The 12,500-nt window shown below is 54.3% G+C and overlaps 1 protein-coding gene across 1 annotated transcript in view; it reads right to left on the bottom strand.

The window, feature by feature from the left end:
* LOC137605924 (polypeptide N-acetylgalactosaminyltransferase 10-like) overlaps positions 1-12,301 on the bottom strand; it is a 23,596-nt gene extending 11,295 nt beyond the window's left edge. Inside the window, exons 1-3 of the mRNA XM_068330860.1 lie at positions 11,778-12,301; positions 2,962-3,064; positions 2,156-2,294 (exon numbers count right to left, since the gene is read on the bottom strand). Of these exons, the coding sequence (XP_068186961.1) occupies positions 2,156-2,294; positions 2,962-3,064; positions 11,778-11,936 (401 nt within the window). The 5' untranslated portion in view covers positions 11,937-12,301. The remainder of the gene's footprint in view (positions 1-2,155; positions 2,295-2,961; positions 3,065-11,777) is intronic.
* Between the last annotated feature and the right edge of the window lie 199 nt (positions 12,302-12,500).

Here is a 12,500-nt window from a genome sequence, read left to right as displayed (position 1 = left end):
CTCATGACGTCACACCGTTTGTTTCCTGTTGGTTCTGCTAGCTTGTTTCAGTTTAGCGCTAATGTGTTCTGTGTTAGTGGCCGGAGCGGCCCCTTTAAGAAGGTAGTCATGTGACCGAGGCAAGCATCGACAGATGTGGAGGAGAGAATCCATCATTCAGAACCAGATCAGAAAGAAAACACAATGCTAACAGGATGCTAACAGTAAAAAGCCTCAAAATGATGACATCATTGATCCTGACCAACACAACAGAGTCGTATTAAAGCGTCACTAAACGTGTCATCAGTCGGCGCCATCTCCGTCATCACTGATTGGGTTTGAATCCCAGTAAGTGACTTTTTATGACCTCTGCAGGAAGCGCTGCAGGGGCTGATGGGTAACGAAGGTGATGAAGAGGGAGGGCGGGTCTGAAGCTGTTCACCATGCCGTATTTCTGGACTGGCTGTGTTTATTTTCACTATTTTGTCCCGTAATGAGTCACAGACACTGGACGACGCCCAGCGGCCGGTGATGATGGTGATGACGATGATGAAGCTGTGGGCCCAGATGGCGCCGCCTCTCCCGGCGTCTATTCTCCTGATTCCAGCTCCACCACGCCTGGAGGCAGCTCTGACTCCTCCTTTGTTGAAGAGGCACCAGACGTGCTAACGTTAGCTACCACTAGCTACTGCTGCTGCAGGGGGAGGGGCCTCATAATGACTGACAGTGGTACCTCCAGGTGCTTTGCGCTGGTGGACATCCGTCTGGTCTCTGGTCTCCACCTGTCAGGTGCACCACGTAGCCGCTGTCAGGAGTGGCGTTTAGCTCACACGTGCGCCGTGGCGTGACGGCGGCGAGGAGCCGAGCGTCTCCGTGGAATAAATCGGGCAGGTCAATAATTGGAACAAGCGTTCCAGACGGCGCTCGCTGTCAGGAGGCGCTAACAGCGTGTCATCTATTTACAACAGCGACGACACGTGACCTCTGACCCCCACGTCCTGCAGGGAGAGTCATTATCTGGTTCACACCTGCTCGTGTCTGGGGACGAGGAGGCGGGGCTGATGATGGTAGATGCTAGTAAACGCTAGCAGATGATTTTAGATGCTACTGGCTTGAATCAGCACTTGGAGGTGTAATCCAACAGTTCATTTCAAATGGAGGCTCCTCCCACTCTTGGTGGTCAAACACATGGATTTATCTCTGAACGGTCGTGGACCTCTAGATAGCTCCATCATCATCATCATCATCATCACCATCATCATCACCATCATCATCACCATCATCATCCAAATGGCGGCACATTCCCATCAGTAAAGCGGTCGTCATCGGTGATGAGCCCTGGAGGTGGGGGAAGCGCCGCGGTCTTGCGCTGACTTGCAGTTCACCGTCTCCTGGGACGCCATCGTTCACGCCCAGGCCCGGCCAATCAGACGTTCACACTGAAAACACATGCAAACAAGCAGCCGCGCCTCCAATCGATCCAGAAATCAATCCCTCCTGCTGCTACCATCAAAAACGTTCGTCTTCCCGTCGAGACGAGGCTCCGCCCACCAGCCCTGCATCCATCTCTCGTCGGACCGCCGACTGTATTTGGGAAGAAAACGACCATCTGGCTCAGTGGCTGCCAGTTTTCAATCAAACCAGGAAGTGATTGATTCCTGCTCTACAGTTGATGGAGAGCCAATCTGCCAAACGACCCGTCGCCGCCGCCGTCATGGAAACCTGCCACTCGCGGCCCCTCTGTGGCCCATTCCTGCCCCCAATTCTGATGAAACTGCTCACGCAAACACACTAGATTTATGTTTTTGGTGAAAAATGTCAGCCTCCCCAGGTGAGTGGGCACTTTACGGGAAATATTGATGGGGGGGTTCCTTCTGATGGCTGCGGCTCGCTTCATAAATATCCCTGATGCGGCGGATTGGGAGGGAAATCACCAACCGGGTCCACGGCTCTGATGCTGATCAGGCCCCGGCCCTCCTGACGGGAGACAATTAGCTGCCCCCCCATTCTGAAGATACCTCAAAGGTTTGTGTTGGTGTATGTCGGAGCTGCTCGACGTCAAAGACGAGGATGATTTATTTTTAAACCATGAAAGTTTACACAGGTCCCCACAAGTGACGGGTCAGGATGAAGTCCCTACGTGTGGGTAAAAACAAGTACACACACACACACTCACTTCGGGTGGCGGATGTCGGGGACGGAGCGGTTCAGGGAGATCCGGTCACTGACGTAGATGTTAAACCCGTTCTCCCGGTAGGCCTGGTCGACCCGGTCGGCGTCCGTCAGGGGGAACGGCTTCCCCTGTTCGCCATTTCCTGCGTGAGACACAGGAAACATCAGTGCCTCAAATACTGTAGACATGCTAACATTAGCAACAGTTGCTACCTGGATGTTCAGGCTCTATAAGAATGTCTCCATTAATTTCCAACTATTAAGCTAATGCTAGCTCTGGAGTTCAGCTACCTGCGTCCACAGGTTACACCTGCTAATGCTAGCTCCGGCTGATATTTGCAGGTCATGTTTGTTTCGTGACGTTAAGCGTATGATAGCCAGCCATGCTTGAGCGTTGCTGGAGACAGTTGACTTTTACAGCCTCGCGTAGCTTCATTCCTGTGAGAACCAAAACAAGCCCCTCGTCCCCAGACATACATGTTTCATTGAACATAAATGAGCCACTTTGACTCTTTAAGCTAACATCTGTGTAAAAGCACCTTTAGCTTTTAACGGCTCGTTTCAAGGATGAACTCATTTTGGCTAATTTACACTGTGTGTGCAGAAGCTAATTTCCCTGAGCAGGAAATAAAAGTGAGTTAGTGATTGTTGTCGCTTCTATAAACTGTATTTATGACAGCGGAACTGCACTCCAAGCAGAAATGAGCACAGCTGCTGCGGCGCCGGAGAGCAATGAGCTGCTGGGAGACGAGCGGCCCGGGGATGGAGGTGTCCCCTCCTTCTGAGGTGGTGAAGATGAGGAAGACCTACCAGATCTAGAAAGGTCTCTCTTGATGGCCTCGTAGTCGTGCCAGTCTTTCCTCGGGACGCCGTCGTGTCCCACCTGAGCGTCCCGCCCAATCCGGTTCACACCCTGCAGACACAAACAGGAAAGAGTCATGAAGCTGCTGGACGCTAGTCATTTAGCTGTTAGCGGTAGCGTATCAACAGAATGATAACACCTTTCAGATTCTCCACCATCTGGCGTCTATATCAACATTTTCCCGTCGCAGTTTGATGTCAACCGTTAACTGCTGAGAACTGTTATAATGGCTCCTGCAGTCGGTCTCCAGGCTAATTAGCATGCGCACACAAACAACGCTAATGGCTCTGGGAGCTATCGCTATGCTGTCAGAGTCATAATGGTACAAACAAACTCAACTGATTCCTGCATTTCCCCAGCAGAGCTGAAATGAGACCCTGGGATGTAAACTGCAACGCTAACGCTTAGCTTTAGTGCTAATCGATAGCAAGCCAGGTGCTAAGTGTTAGCAGTTAGCATGGCTCCTTTAGCTAAAGGAGAGAAGACTGTGAGATGAGCGCGTGGGCCATCGGTGGTGGGCCTGCCAACATGACGGATGAGCTAATGTTAAGCTAACGGGTACGTCAACACAAGCCCCTCCCCCCACACTGTCCAGACTGAGTCCAGCTTGACAGACATGTCAACATGTGGGCTTTGTTAGCCGTAGCTGAGTGTAAATGAGCCGTTAGCAGTGCTAGCCTTTGGCGCTTTAGCATGTTGAGTCGGGGTCGTTTTCAACAAGACGGGAAAGGTAAACAAAAACGAAAAAGAACCGGCCTGTGAGTTGTGTTGTTGTTGTTATTGTTTTTTGTTATCGTTTTGTTGTTGTTGTTGTTATTGTTGTTATTGTTTTGTTGTTTTGTTGTTGTTGTTGTGTTGTCCCACACAGCGCTGGTACAAGCAGATGGTCTTTGTTTTTTCCAGGCGTGTTTCAGCTCCACGCCGTCGCCGCGGCGACGCTCGTCTTCTGTGGTGCGTTCAGGTTCCTCCGGTCTCCAGCCTCTCTCTCCTGAGACGCCGCTGCTCCTCTATTTCACGCCTGGCGCACCCGTGAGGAGAATCTCAATGCGCCGCTCCGCGGAGGGCTTGTGTACACAAGCACGCACACGCCACACACACGCCACACACACACACGCCACACACACGCCACACACACACACGCCACACACACGCACACACACAAGCCGCCGCCCCCTCCGTTCAGCGACTTAACGGAACGACGTGTTGAATTACACGATCGCAGTACGATGGAGTCATCACCTCGACACGAGGACAAAACTCAGTGAAACGCTTCAATCAGAGGGGGCGGAGCCAGTGGGAGGAGCTACAGCAAATCAGTAATGAGGATGGGACCCCCCAACCAGCTGATTGGTCCACGGACACGTCCTGATGTTCTGAGGGTGGCCCTCTGGTTCTGGTTCAAACTGGGTTGGATGGCAGGAGCGGTGGGAGGGGACAAGAATATACCCCCGCCCCCTTCCAGGGTTACATCAGAGGTGAAAACGGGACGGAGGTTATTGGTTCTTCTGGCATTAATCGATCAATCGATCTCCTTCACCTGAGTCGGGTTTTAAATCAGCTGATCCCAAACTAGACGGTGCCACACCCAATGTCCCAGGTGACTCAAGCCACGCCCCCTCATTGACTAAAAAGCGGCCCGCCCCTTTTTCTTTATCTGAACCAGGAGTGAGCTGGTTGTTTTTGGCCCCTCCCACACCCGTACCCTGAAGAGAACCAGGGAGTACCAGCTAAGATCCACCCCCCCGGTAGGACGGTAAGGTCCCACCTCCAGCCCCCGTGTCAGCGCTCCGTGTCTCCTCGTTATCGGACTCTTTGACCGCGGGGGTCGACCCGACCCGTTGGCCTGATGAATGCGTTCCATCCACAGACCGCCGTCAGGAGCCTGATCTGAGCCTCCTGTGGCTCCTCCTCCTGCTGTCAGCCCCCCCCGAGCGGCGCTGGCACCAGACGGGCCGCCGGGTCCGTCTGTGCTGGATTATGCTCAGAGCGGCGAGATTGTGCCGCCCCATTTCCTCCTGATTAAAATTCCAGCGCACGTCGCCCTGGTATTCCTGGGGGGCTTTTCTCGCCGCTCGACGAGACCTTGAACAACAAGAAAAGGAGAGGAGCTGGGCGCTAATGCTAACGCTCGTTAGCGCCGCGTGGGCGGAGACTTTCATCCAGACCGACGGGAGGAGACACCGACGCCTGGGAGACGGGAGGCTCGTCCGTCAGGGTCATGACATCACACCCCCACCCCCCATCCCGCTGATGTCATCAGAGCCCCCTCACGCTGGATCATGTGACGTCCTCATCTGGGACGTCATCTGGGATTAGCGTTCATCCCGCCGGTAATCCGGCGACCTGGAATCCTGATCCGACATCTGGAGGATTAAACCTGAACGCAGCATCAGGACGCTGACAAAGCTGCGATCTGATTGGCCAACACAGACACGCCCAACACGTAACAACCAGCCACATGACCCAGGCTCAAAGAATCCACATGTGTCAGATCGTCATGACGACCGGAAAGACACACAGCCTCAGTGCTGCCTTCGTCTCCACTGATCGTCATCATCATCAGGAAGCTGAGGCTGCACTCTGACCCCCCCACCCCCCCACACACACGTGATTGGACGCCCAGCGTCAGACACTGGCTGACGTGTTCAGGACGACACGACAGATCAAATCTGAACCGACATGAAGAAGACGAGAGATGAAGGTCGACTGGTGACCTGAACGCTCCAGAGGTGGAACGCAGGATCCTATTGGTCGACTGAGGGATGACAAACAGACTGAATGAACGTCACCCAGTCAGAAAAATAGATGGGCCACATCCCAATCACTGTGTGGACCTGGACTGTTTCACTGTGTGGACCTGGACTGTTTCCCCGTGTGAACCTGGACTGTTTCACCGTGTGAACCTGGACTGTTTCACTGTGTGAACCTGGACTGTTTCACTGTGTGAACCTGGACTGTTTCACTGCGTGAACCTGGACTGTTTCACTGTGTGAACCTGGACTGTTTCACCGTGTGGACCTGGACTGTTTCCCCGTGTGAACCTGGACTGTTTCACTGCGTGAACCTGGACTGTTTCACCGTGTGGACCTGGACTGTTTCCCCGTGTGAACCTGGACTGTTTCACTATGTGAACCTCGACTGTTTCACCGTGTGGACCTGGACTGTTTCCCCGTGTGAACCTGGACTGTTTCACCGTGTGGACCTGGACTGTTTCCCCGTGTGAACCTGGACTGTTTCACTATGTGAACCTGGACTGTTTCACCGTGTGAACCTGGACTGTTTCACTGTGTGAACCTGGACTGTTTCACTGCGTGAACCTGGACTGTTTCACTGTGTGAACCTGGACTGTTTCACTGTGTGGACCTGGACTGTTTCACTGTGTGGACCTGGACTGTTTCACTGTGTGGACCTGGACTGTTTCACTGTGTGAACCTGGACTGTTTCACCGTGTGGACCTGGACTGTTTCCCCGTGTGAACCTGGACTGTTTCACTGTGTGGACCTGGACTGTTTCACTGCGTGAACCTGGACTGTTTCACTGTGTGAACCTGGACTGTTTCACTGTGTGAACCTGGACTGTTTCACTGTGTGGACCTGGACTGTTTCACTGTGTGGACCTGGACTGTTTCACTGTGTGAACCTGGACTGTTTCACTGTATGAACCTGGACTGTTTCACTGTGTGGACCTGGACTGTTTCACTGTGTGAACCTGGACTGTTTCACTGTGTGAACCTGGACTGTTTCACTGTGTGAACCTGGACTGTTTCACTGTGTGAACCTGGACTGTTTCACTGCGTGAACCTGGACTGTTTCACTGTGTGAACCTGGACTGTTTCACTGTGTGAACCTGGACTGTTTCACTGTGTGGACCTGGACTGTTTCACTGCGTGAACCTGGACTGTTTCACTGTGTGAACCTGGACTGTTTCTAATCTGGTTTAACCCCTCGCTGTTTGATGACGATGCAGAAACGGTCCAGCGTTGCAGAGTCATCATGTTCCGTCTTCCATCATGGCGGCCTCTGAGGGGGCGGGGCCAGCCCGCTCCTTCCTGCTGACCTGGATGAAGGGATTTACAGATGATGAGGAGCTTTGAGAGCGCCGCTCTGGTCTCCACTAATCTGCCCGGCAACAGATTACGCTTCTCTGTGGTCGGATTGGATCCGCCGCCGTGGGTCCGTCTCTCAGCAGAGTGGAGATGGAAGAAGCCCCGCCCCCGACCACCTCTCTGATTAAAGTTCCTTTGGCGTGTTAGATATCATCACGCCATGTGGGGGCGGAGCCTGTTGGGTGATGCTGATGTCAGGAATCGCTTCATGTCAAGGATTCAACACGTGGTAAAGAACGAGATCCGGTCTCAACCCTCCCCCCATTAACTCCGCCCCCCAGCACCAGTGAGCTCATCTTTCCTGATGTTAGCATGGATTAGCTCACAGGCTGAAAGCTGTCACAGGTTAGCTTCCTGCTACATGCTAGCATTACTGACTGACACCGCTTCTAACGGGTGTGTCTTTAGCCCCTCCCACCCATCCTTCTTTACTGGGGTGGGGTTTAGTCACACCCCTCATCCTCCTTTACGTGAGGCGGTTACCATGGTAACCACTGCCCCTCAAAGTAGTCCTGTCTTTTGAAAGTCGTCAGAGATCCATCTGTTATTCTGTTTCCTGGTTGTTTGTTTGTTTGTTTGTTTGTTTGTTAAACAAACACGATCCAACAACATCACAGCGCTACTGCTGAGCAGAGCAGCGTTGAAGCTAACGTTCAAACCATCAGCTGTTTGCTGGCGTTAGACACGCCCCCATACATTGGACACGCCCCTAGGCGTGTCCCTGCTCCCTCAGTTCGCTGTTGGCCGATCGCGATCAATGGCAAGAAAAATATTTTATACAACGAAGACAGGAAAGACATTCCTCCTGATTCCCCTCTAGATGATGACAGGTGTGTGTGTGTGTGTGTGTGTGTGTGTGTGTGTGTGTGTGTGTGTGTGTGTGTGTGTGTGTGTGTGTGTGTGTGTGTGTGTGTGTGTGTGTGTGTGTGTGTGTGTGACAGTGACATCCTGCCGGCGGCGCTCAGAACGGCTTCGGTCCAGCAGAGCAAGAAATCCTGCAATTTGTGGCGGAGACAGGAAGTCAGTCTTCAAACAGCTGTTCAGGGGGGCGGGGCCAGAGGCGGGGGCGCCGCCGCTCCGGTTCCAAACCGCCGGACGTCTCAACCAGACGTCAAAAGAACCATCAGCCTTCAGAGAGGAGGAGGAGGAGGAAGGCTTCCTCCTGTAGACAACCATCGCCATGTCAACCGCCTCCAGCAGGATGGTGATGATGGTGATGATGATGGTGATGATGATGATGATGATGGTGATGGTGATGATGATGATGATGATGGTGATGATGGTGGTGGTGTTGATGATGATGATGGTGTTGATGATGATGATGGTGGTGGTGATGATGGTGGTGATGGTGATGATGATGATGATGGTGATGATGATGATGATGATGATGATGGTGGTGGTGATGATGATGGTGATGATGATGGTGGTGATGGTGGTGATGGTGATGATGATGATGATGATGGTGGTGGTGATGATGATGGTGATGGTGATTCATAAATCCATTAACACAGGTTTTAACCCCGTCAGGCAGCAGCCATGAGGTAAATCAAACGCACATCGTTCGGATCAAAACGTCCCTGAAACTCATCAAAGCCGTTACCATGGAAACTAAAACACACACATGATGATCTGTCGCTGGACTGTTGTGTCAATAAAGTTTGGTCAAACTGATAAACAGCATCTGTGAAGAAGACGACCACCAGGAAAAAACTGGTAACCATGGAAACAGAGCAAACACAAACAAGCTTTCCTGATGGGCGGGGACAGAACCCATGACGACCAACCAGGCTAGAAGCTTCAGCCCCGCCCCTCCTCAAAGCGATTGCCGTGGAGACACCTGACAGAAACACACCTGAACAAACTGAACCCTGAGCTCCACCAATCAGTGATCAATGGTTAATCAATACACTAACAGGACTGATAACAGTGACCTTTACCTGTCAGCAGTGGAAATGTGTCAGAAGACACAACACGCTACAGACATGCTACACACGACACGCTACAGACACGCTACACACGACATGCTACACACGACACCCTACAGACACGCTACACACGACACGCTACACATGACACGCTACAGACATGCTACACACGACACGCTACACACGATACGCTACACACGACACGCTACAGACATGCTACACACGCCACGCTACACACGACATGCTACACACGACACACTACAGACATGCTACACACGACACGCTACACGCAACACACTACACACGACACGCTACACACAACACACGACATGCTACACACGACACGCTACACACGATACGCTACACACGACACGCTACAGACATGCTACACACGACACGCTACACACGACATGCTACACACGACACGCTACAGACATGCTACACACGCCACGCTACACACAGCACACTACACACGACACGCTACACACGACATGCTACACACGACACGCTACAGACATGCTACACACGCCACGCTACACACAGCACACTACACACGACACGCTTCAGGGTCAGACGCCGCACACACAGCTGGGAGGAGCCTCGTGTTGATGATGTCATACATTTCTGATCTGAACATGTTCACACACAACACGCCCGTTCCCAGAATGCAACACAGTGGCTCTCTCTGTTACAGCCCCTCCCACAATGCCCCTGATGACATCATCAGAGGGTCCTGATGTCACACACTGAAGCCGACCCATAACGCTGTCAGTAACCCTCCCCACCAGCAGGGGGCGGCGGTCACATGACATCAGATGTTCAACCCGTGTTTCTCTTGCTCTGATTGGTCGTTGGTGTGAACCAATCAGGTTTTAATAAAGTACAAACACAGCCAGACGAAACTTTAAAAAACTCTATGGGGGCGCCGCCCCCTCTCAGGTGGACTCCGCCCCCTCAGCGGTGAAGGGTCGGGTGCGGCCGGGGGCCCAGAACCACACACTCATCATTGCGAGGCAGGGGCCCCCGGGGGGTCCGCGGCACCTGTCCGGCATACAGAGCAGCTTCTGCACGCGCTCAGCGGCGCCCGGCCAGCGGCGCTCAACGCCCGCCTTGTGTGAGGACCCCCGGGGGGGGGGGGTCAACAAAGCGGGCGGCGAACAAACGCCTCTTTTAGCCGCTTCCTTTCCCCAGTGCCCCACCCCCCACCCCCCGTCTGAGCGATAACGTTCAGCGACTCGTGGCGGCGGCGCTAACGGTCCCCCCCCACCATGATTTACATCAGAACCGTCATTTCTGATCCCAATCTCAGCGCCTTGTCTTTACGGCCTGCTGGGGGCGGGGCTTAATGGACGACCCGACCCCCAACGCCGGCGTGAACGAGGCCCGTCGGCCTCTGGGGGCGAGTCTGACCGCTGACGGTTGTCGATAAAGATTGATTTGGAGGGTCGCCCGGGTTACGCGTGGCGAAGATGAAGTGGGCGGGACATACAAACTTTCACTTCCTGCTTGTTCCACAAACTTTATTTTCTCTGTTAGCGACGCGCTAACGCTATCGGAGGAAACCCCGGACCGATGGGGGCTGGGGGCACCCGTGTGGGCGGAGACACACAGGTGTGGGAGGAGCATAGATGCGTCTGATTGGAGGAGATCAGAGCTTCATTCTTTTCTGTTGTTTGTTGTTCCTGATGCTGCGATCTGATTGGTGGATTCCTTCCAGGCTGATTTCATCTCAGACTGAATTCTTTACGTGGTCGTTCTTCGTTTGTCCCGTACGATGACATCACATGACATCACACGACGTCACTGCGCAGGTACGACTAGCCCCCACCACCACCACTGCCTGCACCCCCTCCCAACAAGGACGCCAGTCAGGCTTGGCCCCCGGGGGCCGGACGAACCACATTCACATGCAAACACACCCGCGGCAGTGAAAGGCCCCATTCACACGCTCTGGCTCGTCTGATTGGTTCCTTCAGACTGGCCAGAACGCCAGCAGAACCTCAGAACGCCGTCCTGATTTCCCTTCAGGCTGGTTTGTTCGACAGGAATCTGCTGAGCGTCGACGCCCCCGGCGTCAGCTGACTCGTCATCGGTCATCACAAACACGACGCTCAGCTCGGTCAATCAGGGGCAGCGGTGGTGGGGTGGTAGGGTCAGGGGTCACCTGACGAGGAGTTTGAAGGTGTTCTTTACAGCTCCAGCTGGGTTCACCCAGAAACCTGTGTTTGACTAATTATTAACAACTTTCTTTCATCCAACTCCTGGTTAATAAAATACACTCCAGGACCAGAGTGTTTCTGACGTCACTATTTTGAATCCATTTCCTCGGTTGTTATTTAATATTTCAGGATGAGTCATGAACCCACAACCTGACCGTTAAAACCACCCTGAAGCGGAACCACGTGACTGGTCTTCCTCCAACGCCCCGCGTCGCCCGGGTGTTCTGACCCTGAAGCAGTGCTGAAATAACCGGACCTCCGCCGCGCCCCTGAACGCACCGCCGCCGCTCCGCGCCCGCGACAACTTCCTGAAGTCCGTCCGTCTTCCTGGAACTTTGCTCCGGGGAGCGACGTGGCTCCTGACCCCCCCACCGCCGCCGCTCCGTGACCCCCCCCCCAGCGGATCCATCTTGTGATCCCGTCACACACCGCGCGGGTATCGGTCACACACACGGAGCGCCGGCCGCCTCCGCTCGGCGGCGGCCGGCGGCTCGCCCCCGGCGGCCAGCCCCTACCTGGAGGACCGGGACGCCGCCCGGAGCGTCCGCGGCGTCGGGCGCGCTGTCGAACACTCGGTCCCGGTACAGCGACCACAGCCCCACGTTGGGCAGGAAGAGCAGCGCCGCCAGCAGCAGCCCGGTGAGCTGCAGCAGCCTCTTCTGCCTCCGCCTCATCTCTCCGGGGCAGCAGCGACGCGGCGGCGCGGGGAACTCGGGACAGCCGGACCTCCCGCCTCTCGACGCGGAGGCAACTTTCAGTGTGACGGGGGGACGGACAGCGTGACGCGGGGAGGCGGCTCCGCTGCCGCTAGGGGGCGCGGCCGCTGGCCGTTCCCACGGAAGGGGGAGGGGGGCGGACCCTAACGCGACCGAACGCCCGTGAGCACCGGGTTCGGTCCGCGGTGACGCAGCTCGATCCACCGGAGGAACCGACACCCTCAAGGCCCCCCCGCGGCTCCTGCTGCCTTCAGGTGCAGCTCGGGGAAAACAGTGCAGTTACACCCGCAACCACCTGTTACGTCATCCATCCTGACAATCACTAATATAATGAAAACAAAAACACATCGGTGTGACGTCATCAGCCGTGTTTTCTTCCTTTAGATATTATCACTAATAGTGACGCTGATGTTTGATTTAGGTCACGATAAAACTTTATTGACAGGTGTGTGTGTGTGTGGGGGGGGCAGCTCCGGTTTGAAGGCGGAGACGGATTCACATCCGATTGGTGCTTTATTTATT

This window comes from Antennarius striatus, chromosome 13, assembly GCF_040054535.1.
Source record: "Antennarius striatus isolate MH-2024 chromosome 13, ASM4005453v1, whole genome shotgun sequence".
Taxonomy (NCBI): Eukaryota; Metazoa; Chordata; class Actinopteri; order Lophiiformes; family Antennariidae; genus Antennarius; species Antennarius striatus.
Note: the sequence above shows the minus strand (reverse complement) of the source record. Positions and strands in the feature narration are given on the sequence as shown.